The sequence below is a fragment of the Nerophis ophidion genome, linkage group LG19 (assembly GCF_033978795.1).
Source record: "Nerophis ophidion isolate RoL-2023_Sa linkage group LG19, RoL_Noph_v1.0, whole genome shotgun sequence".
Taxonomy (NCBI): domain Eukaryota; kingdom Metazoa; phylum Chordata; class Actinopteri; order Syngnathiformes; family Syngnathidae; genus Nerophis; species Nerophis ophidion.
In genome coordinates, this window is record NC_084629.1 from 26,667,619 (window position 1) to 26,686,853 (window position 19,235).

General features: G+C 38.9%; 1 protein-coding gene across 1 annotated transcript in view; it reads left to right on the forward strand.

Moving 5' to 3' along the window:
• Positions 1–329: 329 nt before the first annotated feature.
• The window catches only part of si:ch211-269e2.1 (cohesin subunit SA-2), a 66,528-nt gene continuing 47,622 nt past the window's right edge, over positions 330–19,235 (forward strand). Inside the window, exons 1-14 of the mRNA XM_061879726.1 lie at positions 330–462; positions 8,219–8,329; positions 8,411–8,483; positions 11,940–12,098; positions 12,158–12,254; positions 12,313–12,401; positions 13,595–13,666; positions 15,315–15,519; positions 15,585–15,715; positions 15,790–15,863; positions 17,804–17,927; positions 18,024–18,122; positions 18,922–19,001; positions 19,084–19,191. Coding sequence (XP_061735710.1) covers positions 8,277–8,329; positions 8,411–8,483; positions 11,940–12,098; positions 12,158–12,254; positions 12,313–12,401; positions 13,595–13,666; positions 15,315–15,519; positions 15,585–15,715; positions 15,790–15,863; positions 17,804–17,927; positions 18,024–18,122; positions 18,922–19,001; positions 19,084–19,191 — 1,364 coding nt within the window. The 5' untranslated portion in view covers positions 330–462; positions 8,219–8,276. The remainder of the gene's footprint in view (positions 463–8,218; positions 8,330–8,410; positions 8,484–11,939; positions 12,099–12,157; positions 12,255–12,312; positions 12,402–13,594; positions 13,667–15,314; positions 15,520–15,584; positions 15,716–15,789; positions 15,864–17,803; positions 17,928–18,023; positions 18,123–18,921; positions 19,002–19,083; positions 19,192–19,235) is intronic.

Genomic DNA, 19,235 nt, shown 5'->3' on the forward strand with positions numbered 1-19,235 from the left:
TACTAATTAAATTATTGTTTCAGAATAATTCCCAAAAATTGTGTATACTGTTTAAGTTTAAATTACTTGTGGTAAAAATCAAAACTTCTTCCTGTGACTGTGTGATGAAAAAAACAAGTATTTTAAACGGCTGTTTGAAAGCAACGGTTCCTTTAAGAGCCAAAGTTCCATAAATCCCATCTCTAAAAGTTACCTGAATGCATCACAACTCACAATCCATCCTCACCAAGCTGTGGGGGGAGGGCCTTAACTGTGATTGACATATCCAACAATCCAATCACAAAACTGAATCTTGGTCTTTCAGCCAATCAAAACAAGTTTGTCTGTCCAGTAAACTTGACTGTGAGAGCGGAAGAAAGGCTAAGGAGATCCACCCAAACGTTTTTGTTATTGGGTGCTTATAACTTTAAAAAAATAAGGCACAAACCGAGTCTCGCCGACAAATGGACCGCTGCGGTTACGGTAAGTTTCAACAGTCATTAAAAATGTCGGTCACGTTCGAGTTTTTGAGGGTAAATAAAGCGAAGCTACATTACAAAACATGTTTCATTCAGGGATGATATGTTTAAGATAGTTTGCTGTATAGCTAATTGGTCTCTAAAGCGTTAATTTCCCTTGAACAATACATCACTCTACCGTAGTGTCCACGAGCAAAGTGCTCCGTTCTTGTAAAACCGGTAACTCATCAACTGTTGAGCTCCATTTGATGTGTAGAGCAGCAAATGGTAACAAAAGTTACCACAAGTCAAGTAGAGGCATGAATCAGGGTAATTGAGAAATTGTAATGACCCACAGAAACACTACTGAAGTAAAGCCATTTGCTTTATTTATTGAACAACTAGGTAATAGTAAAAGTACATTCAATGTCAACATTGCCACTGTCAATTGGATTTTGACTGTAACAACATCCATCCATTCATCTTCTTCCGCTTATCAGAAGTTGGGTCGCGGGGGCAGCAGCCTAAGCTGGGAAGCCCAGACTTCCCTCTCCCCAGACACTTTGTCCAGCTCCTCCCGGGGGATCCTGAGGCGTTCCCAGGCCAGCCGGGAGACATAGTCTTTCCAACATGTCCTGGGTCTTCCCCGTGGCCACCTACCGGCACCCCTTGGCTTCCTACCAGTCGGCCGTGCTCAGGGACGTGCACATGATTATAGAGGGGCAGGGGCTCAAAGTCAGAAAAGGGCAGGACATTTTTTTTTGGTCCTTTACAAAATATGGAAATTAATGTAAAATTAAATTTGCTAATAGGAAGCTAACTACTTAGCTGTGTGTCCTTTGTAGGTAAAAGTGATTGCCATTTCTTTTGTGTCAACAAATTATTGTCATAATGAGTTAATTCACATTATCTCAGGCTTGGAAGACATGAAAACCAACAAAACACTGGTTTATTATTAGTCTATTTATTGTTAAAGATAAGCACTTTAATATTGAACATTTAACAGTGCAACATGAAGTTTGAAAAAAATAAAATAAAAAATACCCAAATGGAAAAAACTTCAATGTGAAAATCTGTCCTTCTCCCCTAAACTTCATGAAAACACCATCAAGTTGTAACTTATGGTCTTTCTCACTTAATGCTCAGACTTAACGACTGAAACGCAGTACAACTTTATATCTAAACCTCTACTGTGAGAGAAATGTGATCAGCCGTAAACACAGTGCATTTTATTTTGAAAATTAACCCGGTGTTTTATTTTGTATTTTGTACACTACTTCCTGTCCCGCACGAGCCGCTCTGCTCTGTGCGGAATTGATGTGCCATGCTCAATTGATGCACCGTGCTCCGACGTCCGGCAAAAACAGAAGTTGACACATTGAATAATATAATAATACAGCGTTTTTCTGAAATATTACCCATATTAGATGCTGAATAAGTGGACGGCGACAGACCATAACTGACAGGTTCAAGTTGCTCTGCTGTCACGTCTCCTCAGGGGCGCAGTTGGCTCTCTCTCCTCTCACTTACTCACTCATTCGCCTTCTCTCTCTCTCTCTCTCTCTCTGGTGGAAGCGCAGGCTCAAACAACCCGGTATTATAAGAAAACGTGGAGTGTTTGTACCGCTGGTTTTTTGTTTTGTTTTGTTCTTTTACATCCCTAACAGGAATTTATTAATGTTGTTTAAAGAAAAAAAAACACACACAGGCAGAGGGCTCTTTTTAAGACGAGGCAAAAAAGGGCAGGGGCTCAAGCACCCATAGGGCCCTATGTGTGCATGTGCCAGGCCGTGCTCATCCTGACCAGATGCCCGAACCACCTCATCTGGCTCCTCTCTATATGTGGAGGAGCAGCGGCTTTACTTTGAGCTCCTCCCGGATGACAGAGCTTCTCATCCTATCTGTAAGGGAGAGCCCCGCCACCCGGTGGAGGAAACTAATTTTGGCCGCTTATACCCGAGATCTTGTCCTTTCAGTCATAACCCAAAACTCTTTACAATAGGTGAGGAAGGGAACGTAGATCGACCGGTAAATTGAGAGCTTTGCCTTCCGGCTCAGCTCCTTCTTCACCACAATGGATCGATACAGCTTCCACATTACTACGCACAGTGCTTCTCAAACAGTGGGGCAAGGAGCTTCCAGTTAGGGTTGGGCGATATATCGAGTTTGTAAGATATATCGATATATTTCTAAACAATATATGAATGAAGAAAATATTGTAATATCGATATAATTTATTTCACGTTAAAATGACCAAACACCGCTTTTTTGTTGTGTTCCTTGTTCTCCCCCGCCTCCCACTCCCTCTCATGGGGGACTAAACCCCTCCCCTTTATCCTTCCAAGATGTGCTTGCACGTATAAGAACATCCATGATTGGTTGGTTGTTTACTCTGATTAGTCACGAGTGGTTGAGATCATAGATGGATGCTTCGGGGCCCGAGCACCCACGTGGAATTAATGGCAAATTATTTCTCACCACCAAGCAAAAACAGTGCATGCTCAGGCCCCCTTGTACACTAAGCCAGCTAAGGTTATACTTACGGAAAGTTTTTTGTAGAGAATAAATGATGAAGAAAACACTTAATTGAACAGTTTAAAAGAGAAAACACAAACAATATTTAAATTAAATTTTAAAACATAGTTCATCTTCAATTTCGACTCTTTAAAATTCATATACTTGTCCACACACACACAATGGTCGTTTAAGACCCCCTACCCCTCCCTGTCAGCCGGCGCAACGCGACTTAATACGCATGTCATAGTCACATCCAGTGTTGCTTTGTGTAAAAGTTCTTAAATTTAACTTATCTAAACAATATCCATTGTTGTGGTATTTCAGTTAACTGGAATTCAGTGTGCTGTGGGGCCCTATTTTAGTAGTCACACCTGAGACATCATAAATCAAGCAAATCTTTAATAAAGAACAACAATCAATTTCGGGATCTAGATATCTGGTCAGGACACTCCTCACTCTTTTGCCTTCACCTTCATTGTCCATTCGTTGTTAGTGACTTTATATACTCTGGACCTAAACGTTGAGACCGCGACATACATGGCGGACAATAACTGATACAGTCTGCTTTGCCAGTTCAAAAGCATTCGCTGTTTTCTGTAGTCTTCCCTCGACGGCCAGGTAATACAAAGCACACGCTACTTTTTTATTACATCAACGGGAGCCAGCATTCTCGTTGACTCTCCTTCGACAAATGGACAGAGTTTTCCGGTAAGTAAAATCACAGCTGACCTGGACATTGGACAGTTCTCTTGCTGTCTGAGAAATGTTGTATCCGAAATAGCTGTAATAACTTTCTCTTAAGGTATTCATGTGTGATCTCCACATGCGTCTGTACATGTAGATGAAGGAGAAACACGACTTGCCTCCATATTTCCAGTGGTTACTTCCGAGTTTCGAAAACGCTTTCTTATGAAGTTGGCTGTGGCCCGTTATTTCTGACACCACTTCCTGTGTAGGTGCGGTCTTTCTGGCGTCACTTCCTCTCCGAACTAAGTTTGTAAACGATCAATGAGTCTATACAAAGCTAAGAGCCTGAGATTCAGTCATACACGGCGCGCTTACCGGTGTAAACATTTTTCCGAGGAGGGGAACCTTAAACGCTGATTTAGTGTGGCTGACACGATGCTTAGGCTAAATAATTATTCATTTAAGGGGTTATCCGGCGTAGGGTAGACATAGCCTCACAAAAGTATCGTCAAATTTACCGCCCGTCCGAGCACCCATTGGCATGAATATAGATCGGCGTCTATGGTTGAGATTATGGCAAAACATTAGGGACAGGCCAATTAGAGGCAAGATAGGGCAGGTCATGGAACCAGGAAAGGAAATCACAACAGACATCCCAAATGACGACGAGAGTCGTAGAAGAGAAGAGGGAATATTCAAGCGCGCGATTTATATTTAAAAAAAAAACTATTGGAAGATGGCAGAGGGATTCTCTTCCTTAGATGTTTCTTTAAGTGATCTAGACGACGTCCAGGAAACCCACAACGCGTCTACTTGGCCACATTTGGACAAATGTATGCGTCTGAATAAAACATTAATTTGAGTTGTTTACCATGTAAGCCCAAATCAAAACTGTTCTCCAGTTGCCAAGCCGGGCATATTTCGTACGAGAAATGCTGTCAAAAATGTACGTCGAAGTGAGGAAGTTTATAGCCGCATAATTAAGTCAAGTCACTTACTTGGCGCTGACCAGAACCGTTCATGTGTGACCGTCCATTACATTGTCGACCGGGAATTAAAAAGTGCCTGCCTGAAAATTTATTTTATATTTGAGTTTGATACATTTTCTATTATTTGCACAGCTGTGTTATTTTATTTTACGTAAAAATAACTATTTTATTTATGTTATGTAATTCTGTGCTACATAAACTGTTTCTGTTTTGTGCTGTTAATACCCATCTTGACTAACTTGAGTTTTAATGAAAGTTGTCATTCACTTTAATTTCAGTGAATCTCGCTCAAAAATGAATATATTTATATGTATACATTCACCGGAAAATATATCAAGTTATATCGGATTTAAAATGATATCTAAATATACTTTTTCGTCCATATCGCCTAGCCCTACTTCCAGTGTTAGTCTATTTTAATTTCTTGAACGTTACACAAACGTCTGCCTCAGTGCGTCTGCCTCACAATACAAAGGTCCTGAGTAGTCCTGGGTTCAATCCCAGGCTAGGGATCTTTCTGTGTGGAGTTTGCATGTCCTCCCCGTGAATGCGTGGGTTCCCTCCGGGTACTGCGGCCTCCTCCCACTTCCAAAGACATGCACCTGGGGATAGGTTGATTGGCAACAGTAAATTGGCCCTAGTGTGTGAATGTGAGTGTGTATGTTGTCTGTCTATCTGTGTTGGCCCTGTGATGAGGTGGCGACTTGTCCAGGGTGTACCCCACCTTCCGCCCGATTGTAGCTGAGATAGGCACCAGCGCCCCCCGTGACCCCAAACGGAATAAGCTGTAGAAAATGGATGGATGGGTTACACAAACCTTAAGCTTGTTGGCATCACTGCTCAAATTAATCAACAGGCTCAACCAAGAATAAACGATAAGATGTTAAGGGCGGGGGGAGAAAACAATAGCACAGTTTGTCAGCTCGGTGGTATGCAGATGCTGCTTCCAGCAACTCATAGAGTGCCTTGTCGGATGAATATTATCAGGTTCCTAATTGTATTTCAATTAAGGGTGTGTGTGAAAAAAACAATATTGTCCCCAAGGGGGGAGCATGACACAAAATAATTGAGAAGCACTGATATAACAATTCCACTAAAGTTCCACCATAAGTAATATAATAAGAATTGATTAGATTTATACCGCACTTTTCTATACACTAGACACTGGGGTTGTACGGTATACCGGTATTAGTATAGTACCGCGATACTAATGAATCATATTCGGTACTATGCCGCCTCTAAAAAGTACCGGTCCCACCCCCCCGTTTTCGTCACGTCATGACATTGCTGGTTTTACTAGCAGAGGAGCGCACAATCTCAGAGTATTTACAGGCAGACACAGTGTGTAGACAGAAAAGGGAGAATGGACGCATTTTGGCTTAACAACTAACGATAAAGGTGAAGTTATAACACTGAAACGCCCTCAGGTAGACATGGCTAGCTAGCTAGCGGCTAACATCCATTCGCAGTCGGCAGTGTTTCCTCGCCTCCATGGTGACTAATAAAGTATGTTTCTTACAAGTATCATTATCACTGTACTGTAGGACGAGGAATAGCTAAACATGCTTCATTACACCCCGTAGCTCATTGGCTTCACAATGTAAACAAACGCCATTGGTGGATCTACACCTAACATCCACTAATGATACCAACTACAAGAGTGTATCTCGTCAATACTACTATGATTACATCAATAATTTTTAGCATCAAAAAATCTTCTTTCATTTTTTTTTTATTTATATATTATGTTTATAAACTCAGGAAATACGTTCCTGAACACATGAGGACTTTGAATATGAACAATGAATGATCTTGTGTGTGTATATACAGTGAAGAAAATAAGTATTTGAAAACGCTGCTATTTTGCAAGTTCTCCCACTTAGAAATCATGGAGGGGTCTGAAATTTTCACGGTAGGTGCATGTCCACTGTATGAGAGATAACCTAAAAAGAAAAATCCAGAAATCACAATCTATGATTTTTTTTAACAATTTACTTGTGTGATAAAGTTAAAAAAAAGTATTTGAACACCAACATTAATATTTGGTAGAGTAGCTTTTGTCTGTAATTACAGAGGTCAAACGTTTTCTATAGTTCTTCACAAGGTTTGCACAGACTGCAGGAGGGATTTTGGCCCACTCCTCCACACAGATCTTCTCTAGATCAGTCAAGTTTCTGGGTTGTCGCTGAGTAACACGGACTTTCAGCTCCCTCCAAAGATTTTCAATTGGATTTAGGTCTGGAGAGTGGCTAGGCCACTCCAGAACCTTGGTATGGTTCTTACGAAGCCACTTCTTGGTTTTTCTGGCTGTGTGCTTTGGGTCATTGTCATGTTGGAAGATCCAGCCACGAATCATCTTCAATGATCTGACTGAGGGAAGGAGGTTTTTGGCCAAAATCTCACAATACATGGCTACAGTCATCCTCTCCTTAATACAGTACAGTCGTCCTGTCCCATGAGCAGAAAAACACCCCCAAAGCATGATGCTACCACCCTCATGGTTCACAGTAGGTGTGGTGTTTTTGGGATGGTACGCATCATTCTTCTTCCTCCAAACATGCATAGTGGAATTATGTCCAAAAAGGTCAATTTTGGTCTCATCTGTCCACAAAACCTTCTCCCATGACTCCTCTGGATCATCCAAATGGTCATTGGCAAACTTAAGACCGCCTTATCATGTGCTGGTTTAAGCAGGGGAACCTTCCGTGCCATGCATGATTTTAAACCATGAGGTCTTAATGTATTACCAACAGTGACCATGGAATCAGTGGTCCCAGCTCTTGTCAGGTAATTGACCAAGTCCTGCCTTGTAGTCCTGGGCTGATTCCTCACCTTTCTTAGCATCATTGTAATATCTTGCATGGGGCTCAACTCCCATTGAGATTGACCGTAATGTTTAGCTTCTTCCATTTTCTAATGATTGCTCCAACAGTGGACCTTTTTTCACCAAGCTGCTTGGCAATTTCTCCAGAGCGCTTTGCATCCAATTTTGTCTCTGGTGTCTTTGGACAGCTCTTTGCTCTTAGCCATGCTGAATGTTTGGGTCTTACTGATTGTATGGGGTGGACAGGTGTCTTTATGCAGCTACTGACCTCACACAGGTGCATCTGATTCAGGATAATACAGTGGAGTGGAGGAGGACTTTTAAAGGCGCACTAACAGGTTTTGAGGGTCAGAATTCTAGCTGATAGACAGGGTTTCAGATACTTACTGTATTTTCAGCTGTATCACACAAATAAATTGTTAAAAAATCATAGATTGTGATTTCTGGATTTTTCTTTTTAGGTTATCTCTCATACAATGGACATGCACCTACCGTGAAAATTTCAGACCCCTCCATAATTTCTAAGTGGGAGAACTTGCAAAATAGCAGGGTGTTCAAATACTTATATCCTATATATATATATATATATATATATATATATATATATATATATATATATATACATATATATATACATATATATATATATATATATATATATATATATATATGGGCATTTTTAGGGCTTTTAATGGTTGTGTCAATTATTTTCAGGTTTTTCAGGGTGTCTTGTAACATAACCCCAGTGTTCTTGTTTCTTTTAGACCAAAGCGGCTTTCTAAATGAAGCAAATTACCTGAGTGCTGCTGTGTGAAGGAGGTCATGATACCTGACCCCGTGTCTGCAGCTGCATCCAGACCATCTGAGCAGCAGAGGTTTTTTTTTCATCTTTTCTCCACGAGGTCATTTATTTTTAATTGATGCTGCAGTCATTTGTGTCTTATTTTTCTTTGCAGTAATAGCGGACATAATGGCGATGAGGCCTCTGCAGCTGAAGAGTCCGGCAATGAGAACAGACAAAAGAGGGCAGTAAGTGTTTTTATTCTTCTTTTGTCATTAAGGGTCCCATATTCCAGTATTTTACCAATTTTAGTGACACAATAGTGTATTGAAAGTAAAGCTTGGCGATATGGGCTAAAACTGTGTCACGAAATTAGTGTTTTATATCGGTCTATATCGAAAATATTGATATTTTTTATGACCTATTGAAAATAAGGACCAAGAAAAAAATGCAACCCTGATTTTATATGCCTTATATTCCTTAAAGTAAAGTCAGAATGCATGCTTATAATATACTTTTATGCTGAAATTCATTGTGAAATAACTTAAAATATTCTACTTTAAACATGAATTTGAGTTAAATCCTGGGATGGGTTGAATGTGACTTTATTTATGAGACTTTACTTGAATTAATTTGATATATATTTGCCTTAATTCTGTCTTTCCGATTTTTCACCTCTGTACTCCATAGTACAGGGTTAGGGAACCTATGGCTCTAGAGCCAGATGCGGCTCTTTCGATGACTGCATCTGGCTCTCATATAAATCTTAGCTGACATTGCTTAACACGATAAGTAATGAATAATTCCGTTGGTAATCAGTGTTAAAAATAACGTTCAGAATATAAAACATTCTCATGCACCTTAATCCATGAATCGGTTTTCTTCCGCACCTGTTCATTAATGGTAAGAAGTATTTTATTTATTATTGGTTAACTTCAGAATAACATCCATCCATTTCCTACCGCTTATTCCCTTTGGGGTCGCGAGGGGTGCTGGTGCCTATCTCAGCTACAATCGGGCGGAAGGCAATCAATGTGTGTAGACATAGACAGTTTTGTCCCCAGGTTCTACTAACCTAGTCCCATCCGTTGGGTCCTTGAGCAAGACACTTCACCCTTGCTCCTGATGGGTCGTGGTTAGTACCTTGCATGGCAGCTCCCGCCATCAGTGTGTGTATGCGTGTGTGAATGGGTGAATGTGGAAATAGTGTCAGAGAGCTTTTTCCCTCTGGAGTCGCGGGGGGCACTGGTGCCTATCTTAGCTACAATCGGGTGTGAGGTGGGGTAGACCCTGGACAAGTCGCCACCTCATTGCAGGGCCAAGACAGACAACATTCACACTCACATTCACACACTAGGGCCAATTTAGTGTTGCCAATCAACCTATCCCCAGGTGCATGTCTTTGGAAGTGGGAGGAAGCCGGAGTACCCGGAGGGAACTCACGCAGTCATGGGGAGAACATGGAAACTCTACACAGAAAGATCCCGAGCCCGGGATTGAACCCAGGACTACTCAGGACCTTTGTATTGTGAGGCAGATGCACTAACCCCTCTCATACCGTGCTGCCCCTTCAGAATAACAATGTTATTAAAAAGAATAAGAGACTTATTATACTCTAAAAATGTTGGTCTTACTTAAAAATGCACACATTTAGTTGTATTTAGTGTTATAAAAAACTGTACGGCTCTCACGGAAATACATTTTTAAATATTTGACTTTCATAGCTCTCTCAGCCAAAAAGGTTCCCGACCCCTGCCATAGTATATACTATATACCTACTCATATCCTCTGCCTCACACCCACCACACTTACTCCTATTTTCAACAAATAAAATATTGAGTGGAATCAAGTCAAGTTGAAGTTTTTCCTTTTGTCAAGTGTGGTAAGCGACACAGCCTGAAGACACTTGACATAGAAAAACCTGAGAATAAATATTTTCTGCAGGTTTAGTGCCAAGAAGGTACAGCTGTACTCTAGAGGGTGAGCGTGGCCAAGGTGGTGTGGTATTACTGGTCTTGGTGGGGACAAGTGCCTTGCTTAATTTACCCACCACATTGGTCTGACTACAATAGGTTTTTAAAAAATAAAAAAAAAATGCCATTATTTCAAGCACTTTTTTTCCTGTTTTAGCCATAATCTATTCTCTTGCTGCAGCACTCACTTTTAGTTTGTCTTCTCACTCAATGTAAAGAATCAACCGCAAGACAACATCTCGGCAAAACCAAACCTGATAGTTGATACTGTTACCTAATTGGCTGATGGCGTGTCACTCCCACTGATCCAGGGTTAATTTTGTAGCCTAAAAATCTGGTCTTCGTTATCGTCAACGCCTTTTTTTTCCATTGACTCAAATTGGACTATAACAAATAAAAAGAAATGCACGTTGACTAAAACAATGCCATAATTAAGTGACAATTTTGTCAACAAATAGAAAAGAGACAAAAACGTTTACAGAGACGAAATCCAATCATATTTAATTTTGTCCATAGGCGGGTGAGAAGTCATCCAATCACAGTTGCATGTGAGAGAGAGGCGGGGATAATTCACAGCGGGATCTAATCAAAACTACTGTCTTTGTCAGACACAGTGTTTTCCTCGGTAAGACTGTGGAGTTAATTAATGGAAAACAAGAGCGTAATATTAGACACCTTAATACAATTTGTCTTCTTCACCTGAATAAAAAAAGAGTAGACATATGGACGCACTTCACCTTTGCCGTGATACACAACAAGACACAATCTCTACGAATCAGTAAGCTAATATTTCTAAATTACTCATACTGTACTGAATTACTAAGAAAGATGGTAGAGCAGGAGCAAGACCGCTTACTCGACCACTACTTTTGTTGTACACCATGGGCGAGCCTGCCCGCTAATTTAATAAGCAAAATACCTGGACAGTGCATTTTATGATGTCCTCTGCACAGCGTTCAGTTAGTAATTGCACAGCTTGATAACTCAAAAGACGAGATTTCGCATTTTTAAGCACAAAAAAGAGGCAGATTTGTGCTAAATATATAATGCTGGTTGTTGAGTTTAAACTGGACGGTGGCCCAGACACCAATTGTTTACACTTACAGTAATTATACACAATACAGAATTAAATTAGTTTGTGTCTTCATATGACAATTTTAGTCATACATTTTTCAACATTAAAAAAAAGAAGCTTAATTTCAGCTAAAAAATTAACACACAGTAAGGTTAGTGTGGCATTTACTTATTGATATGTTCATGCAAGTGCAGGTCTTTCTGTGAATTTAGTTTTTGAGATTCATTGCAATATACCTTTAATAAGAGTGGTTTCAAGATAACTTCAAAGATGTGTTGTACTTCATACTTTATTCATTTAGTTGACTAAATTGTAATTTTAGTCGATTAAAATATTAAGGATGGTATTCAACCAAAACTAGACTGCAACTAAATCAATTCAGATGACTAACTATTACTAAAACTAAATTAAAAACTGCCGTCAAAATTAACTGCATTGATCAGTGCCTTTGTTCATGCACCCAACCTTGCTTTGCAACTTCCGGTTTCTTCCGACAAATAGGATTAAAAAAATTATGGAATGTTTTATCAAACATGTTTATTGATATCAATTACGTATCTTGTGATATATATTGATATAATTGTATTGCCCTGCCGTAATTGAAAGTGTGTAATCTAAAATGTAACCTTTTCGGTTTCGGTTTGTTTAACCAACAGAGGCGTAGGAAAAGACCTCCTGAGGAATTGGAGAATGTCACAAAAAGCAAAAAGGCCAAAAGCCAGCGAAGATACGGCAGCGTTAGAAAGCGTAAACGTCCTCATGTGGAGGCCGTCACTCTGTTTGACGTCATCACCATGGGCAGGAGCGCCATGCGGGTAGGAAATGCAATTGTACTAAACGCGGCAGTACCACATCCTGATTGTTGTCTGAGCAGGCGGTGATCGATGGCTGGATGGAGGCCTACGCGGCGGACACAGAAGCGTCTCTCCTCGACCTCATCACCTTTTTCATCCAGTGCTGCGGGTGCAAAGGTGATTCAGTGTCACACTAAATGTCTCTGGGCGTGAAGTAAAAATCTTGCTTTTGCAGGCGTGGTCACTGCTGAAATGTGTCACACCAAAGGCGACAGTGACACCATGGACAAGATGGTGAAGGAGCTGGTTGAAGACTTGGATGAGGTAATGGGATAGGTGGGGGCCTACTCAATCAAATCAAATCAAACTTTATTCATATAGCACTTTTCATACACAGGCAAGTCGCAAACAAAAAGTGCTGTACACAAAAAAAAAAAAAAGAAGAGAAGAAAACGCACAGGCACGCATGCACACACACACACACACACACACACACACACACACACACACACACACACACACACACGGCACTGTTGACAATACCAAAAAAAAATAGCTTGGCACTGATGATTTTGAGAGAAAATGCCACCTTTGAGGACCCCACACTGGACAAGAACTAAAATTAATGCCATCTAAAAAAAATATACAAAACCTATGATAAAATATATGCAATAATAAAATATAAATATTTCATAAGTTAATACAACTGTAACATTGAGATAATACTAGTAGTAATATTAATATTTAAGATGTTGTTAACCTTTTTTTTTCATTTTCAACGGTCTACGCAGTCCTGAGGCTCTCTTGGCAGGCTGTTCCACAGGTGGGGTCATAGCGACTAAATGCCACCCCACCGTGGGTCTTTGTTCTGGTATTTGGTAGAGCTAAAAGGCCAGTGCCAGAGGATCTCAGGATCCACAAGGGTTGACACGGTAAAAGAAGATCAGATAAATAAGAAGGCCTAAGGCCATTAAGACATCTAAAAACTATTAATAGAACTTTAAAATCAACCCTGAAGCAGACGGGGAGCCATTGCAGCAACTTTAAAACTGGTGTAATGTGCTCCTGCCTCTGGTCCTCGTCAGCATGTGTGCAGCTGAGCTTTGTAATAATTGTAGACTTCTTTTAGTCTTTTTTTGAGGACAGGTAATAAAAGCATGCTTTAGCACCTTCGTGTTGGCCTGAGAGAATCAGACGGACTCGGCCTGTGTTCTTAAGATGATGAAGAACTATTTTGGATATATTTTTAACATGTCGGATAAAATTCAGCCCGCAGTCAAAAATCACGCCCAGATTTTTTATAGTTAATGTTGGTTTAAAATCTTGTAATTTTAGTTAAAGTTTCTCCCTCTGGCCTTCAGGATTTATAACTAAAACATCTGTTTTGTCCTGGTTGCGCTGTAAAAAATGCACTGCTATACATGACTGGATGCCTAAAATGCAGTTAAAAAGGGTACATATTACTATTTTGTTTTCCAGTATGCTACACAAGACGTTAACACTGGGCTGTGTTTTAGGTTGCTGGACTGCAGTACAAGAAGTTTCTAGCTTTTCCGTGGATCCTCACCGTCACCTGGCCCATGGCTGCAGTCAGTATTCTTCCTTTGCTTGCAGTGCTTCTACAGATGGCTGACATTCAAACCAGTTTCAAATGTACACATCTGGAAAATTACCTGTTAACTGACAGATCAAACTTAAATGAACGGCAATTAAAGAAAAAAAATCTGTATTTGAAAAAATAATATAAATTAGTTAATACTTTGACAATTTGAATTAATTTGTGAATTTTCTTTACCAAACAATTAACAACTAGAATAGAATAGAAAGTACTTTATTGATCCCTTGGGGAAATTCAGCACCACAGTTCGCTCACAATAGACAATAATAATAATAATAAATAATATATATCATATATATTTATATGTATAACTACATGTTCACTATTAAATGTTCATCACCTGTACAAATTATAATTCAACAATTAAATATTAAATGCAATGAGTTAAATAATATTGAACTGTGTACTGTTTTTTTAAAATAAATAATAAGCACATTAAATTAAAGTGGTAACTTGCCCTGTTACATTTTTGAAACCCAAAAATGCAACAAGAACACCATTGGCTAGTTTAGCAAGTGACTTAACAGAATACTTTTTTAAAACTGTCAAGCTTAGTAATTGGGAAAAATATTATGTAATTATAAAAAAACAACTCTGTTCCCCCAAAAATAATTGGTGTTTATGGAGGTCTTTCACCCTGCTTTGTCAACACGTACCCGCAGATCGTGCATGAACTCGTGCTAAAGCCGTCGAAGAGAAGCAATACATTAACTGTCATGTTGTTGTTATGATAGAATATACATATAGTCACAGCTAACACTAACTATCCAAATCGCTATCATTAACTAAAAACAGCCAAAGCCAATGCGCGTGCACTTGTTATATACATACGTATTTAACATCGTCACGTTCTGGAAAGCCATAAGAAGGCGGATACTAACACTTGAAATACATCGAAAAGATAAATCCCTTTAAGTATCTGTGTAAATTTTGCAAATAGCCCCGTTAAGCGCATGGTCCCGTAAGTTCAATGATGTGGACATGTTTGTTACTGGATACTTTGTAATACATTTATGCCTTGGATACTTTGTATCTGTAAGTAATATGCAACTCTAATTATTTGATATGTGTTCATGTTGGGAAATATTGTCTTTTAGACTGCAATATTGTTCAACTGACACTTACCAAGTAGTCAAGTTTGTGTGCTATTGTGTGCTTAACTGTTGTGTAGCTGCTTGCTCCTACTAGCCTATAACCTACTATGTGTAATTTTTTTTATGAATGACTTTACTAAAATGCTAGAAAACAACAATGTTGTGCTTATTGGAGGACATATAGATGTTAACTGTCTTTCCAGCTTTGCACATTTAAACTCGCTGCAGGACTGCTTGCATCTGAGTTTATATTGGAAATTCTAAATGCAGGCCAATATCATCTGACATGGTTTTTTTGCTGATATCGGATCAATATCAATATCGGATTGGGAAACCCCAATTTTTTTACCTTTCTTTCAAATTCTATTGCAGCCGTTTTTATATACTGGCCTTTAATATTTTCCCCCTCTGCTGGTTGTAGTAGTTCATTATTAAATATGTGCTTCAACAAAGTATTGAACTGATTATTAACCAATATGAAATCTTTCCACACAATTGACAAAACCGTCTGCAATCTCCCATCAGGACAGCACGGACTATCCTCTGATCCAACCTGGGTCGTACGGCCGGTGGTTCCACTCGGAGTTGTGTGATTTTGTGTCTGTGCTGGTGTCTCAGTGTCAGCACAGCGTCCTCTTTGACAGCTACCTGATGAGCACGCTCGTCTCTCTGCTCGCTGAACTCTCCGACTCGCACATACGAGCCTTCAGACACACCTGCACGCTGGCAGGTAACGTAGCGGCGACCAGCGACGCGCTGTAACAGTAGACTGAGTCGTACTTTGTGGTTTGTTAGCGGTCAAACTGCTTACGTCGCTGATTGACGTGGCTGCTTGTCTGTGCACCGGCGTTGAAAAGAGTGTGGAGCTGCCGAAGGCGCAGAGGCCCAGCAGACTGAAGAACCAAGTGAAGCAGGAAGTGACTCAGGTATAGCCATAGCCACAATGCTGGAGGCTTCTTGCAATAACGTAACACATTAGATTGTGCTTTTTGTCTTCAAGCTGCTGGAGAAGAAGGCTGAGATAGAGAGCATGATGGACGTCATCTTCAAGGCTGTTTTTCTCAAGAGACATCGGTAAAATATCTTGACTGATTCTATAAAGCAGTTTGAGAAACAGTGCAACGTAGTTTATGGATATAGCAGAATAGCGAGAACCACAATGTCTGATGTCATGTAACATTAATTATTTCATTTATTATTTATTGAAAATCACAACGTCTGATATAATTGAACCTGAATTAATACTTTTTTGTTTAAGAAAACCACAATATTTGATGTCATTTATCCTGACTTCGTTACTTGATTACCTTACAATGAAAACTGCAGGGCCTGATATTGTTTGTACTGAATCAATGAGTTTAATATCTAATGTAAACCCCAATATCTTATATAATTTACCCTGAGTTATTTATTTATTAATAAAAACCATGGTCTATCATTTATCTTAAATTAATGTATTATTATTTAATGAAAACCACAATATCTGATATCATGTTTCCCGAATTATTTCATTTATTATATAATGTGGCTGATATCATTTATCCTGAACTCTTTCATTTATTATTTAATGAGAACTGGGGTCGGAAATAATTTATCCGGAATTACTTATTTTGTTATTGTTAATAAAAAACGCATTGTCTGATATCATTTATCCTTAATGTATCAATTTATTACTATCTATTATCATATGTCTAATATAATTAATTCAAAATGTTTTTGTTTATTATTAATTTCGTTTTATATCAAATCAGTGTCTGATCTAATTTATCCTGAATTTATTCATGTATTTCTATGTTGTTTATCCTAAATTAATTCAATAATTATTTAAAGGCGTTGTTAGCAACATTTACATAGATGTCGAGAGGGCGCCAACTTTCCAACGTATTTTACACAGTATATCTTCCCCTTTTATGGCTTTTCGTACAGAATGACATAATTATGTACTTGCGTAACACATGCACGCACATCAGCTTTAGGTGTTGTTAGCTTATCATAGCAATTTGGATAGCTAACGTTAGCTGTCATTGAATGTATATTTTATCATAACGACAACAACATGACTGCAAATTGTTTGTTGCTTCTCTTGGATTGCTTTTGTACCTGCGCATAAGTGTTGAAGATATCGAGTGAGTGACCGCTTGTAAACACCAATCATTTTATTTGGGCCAGTAAAACATTTTATTACATAAACTTTGTAATTGTGAAAAATATTGATAATTGTCAAACAAATGTGTTCTGGTAAACCACTAATGGTATCATAAGCCAGCTGGTGGTGTTCTTGTTATATTTTTTGCTTTGAAAAATGTAACTGTGAGAAGGTTGCAAACCGCACCTTTAAATGAGAATCACAATATTGGATATTGCATATCCTGAATTAATTCATTTATCATTAGTGAAAGCCACAGTGTATGATATCATTTGTCTTGCATTCATTAATTTATTACTATTCGATGAGAAGCACCATCTCACATTGTTTATTCTAAATTCCCCCATGTATTATGTAATTTGAACCACAGTATCTAATGTAATTTGTCCTGAATTCATTCATGTATTATTGAATGAGACCAACATTTTCCTGAATTATTTCATGTTTTACTGTTTAGTAAAGCCATGTTCTTAGTTAAAGTTAAAGTACCAATGATTGTCACACACACACACACACACTAGGTGTGGTGGAATTTGACCCATCCCCTTGTTCACCCCCTGGGAGGTGAGGGGAGCAGTGAGCAGCAGCGGTGGCTACGCCCGGGTATCATTTTTGGTGACTAAACCCCCAATTCCAACCCTTGATGCTGGGTCCCATTTTCATAGTCTTTGGGATGACTCGGCCGGGGTTTGAACTCACGACTTACCGATCTCAGGGCGGAAGGACACTCTAACCACAAGGCCACTGAGCAGGTGTGATTAATTTAGCCTAAATTAGTTCATATATCATTCTGTACTGGAAAAACATGGTGTGGTGAGGTGATATTTATCCTGAAGTCACTCTTATGTGTTTTAAATGTGTTGTACAGTGATGTGCTTCCAGAAATCCGTTCCATCTGCATGGAGGAGTTGGGTCTGTGGATGAGGAGCTACAGCTCTGTGTTCCTCAATGACAGTTACCTCAAATACATTGACTGGATGTCGTATGACAAGGTGAACCCGTTTGTTTAGTCAATACACATTTTGTATGTTTAAAAAGACCCAGTAGAATAGGATTTTGGATTTACTTGGCTATCTTATGTCTTCCAGGTACCAGACGTGCGTCTTAAGTGTGTCTTAAGCCTGCAGAACTTATATGGAGATCCCGAGCTTCTGCCTCAACTGGACCTTTTCACCAGCCGCTTCAAGGTGTGAAATCCTTAAAACGGCTTCATTTCTGGGGGGACAAAAACAGTTGCTGTCACTTTGCAGGTTTTACCACTTGTCTGTTAGCATTTGATGGATCAATCTGAAAACAGATATTTTAGACCCATGTGTTCCATTTATTCTTTACATATTGTATCCAAACAATCACACTCAATATTATTTAATCTTCATTGTACTTTATATTATACTGTATTTATGTGCAAAGTTTATTAGCTTGCATTAAACGATCAACACATTTGAAATAATTCTACCATAGCAATAAAAAAATATATAATATATGATAATGAAAATCTGACAATGCAAATGGTCACTTTTTTTTTGGAAATCAACAATGGATTGAAACCTGTGTAATCTACAATGGAGTGCAACTGCACATTTTAGTATGTATTTATATTTATTTTATTTTTTTTGCAACTAAAAATATTTTCTTTAAAATATGAATCATTAATCATTACTACTTCTTCTATATATTTGTTTACCTTTTTTGTTTTAAAATTGCAATTATATTATGTATATATTTTTAATGCATTTGGTCGATGAAACGGCAATATACTGTATGTCTGATGTCTAATTATGAATCGTTTAAGGTCTTCGACAAACATGCAATGCGAGTTGACAGTATTTCTTCCATTATAGTGGCCATTTCCTGATATATTTATTTATAGTATTTATTTCCCTGATATGAAGCATGTATTTGCATACAGTACATGATTATATTTTTTTGCATTTCCATTTTCCAAAAATTGCTGTATGAGAGGCATCATTAGCACCTGTGTTCCAGGACCGTATGATTTCCATGACTCTGGATAAAGACAACGAAGTGGCTTTGCAGACCATGAAACTGCTGCTACTCATCTCCAAGTTAGCCACCACTCCTCAACATCAAAAATTATAGTGACAAATGTAATGTCTTCACTAACCATGATTTCTGCAACACTTCAAGAACATCTCAAGATGTGCTTAGTTCGGACGACTACGGGCAACTCCTCCAGCTCGTTTTTTCGTCTCAGCGCCCCCTTGCAGCCACTGCAGGAGAGCTCCTCTTCTTCAGGTAAGTAATTTTACCCACTTGTCAGATAAAAACATGTTTTTATA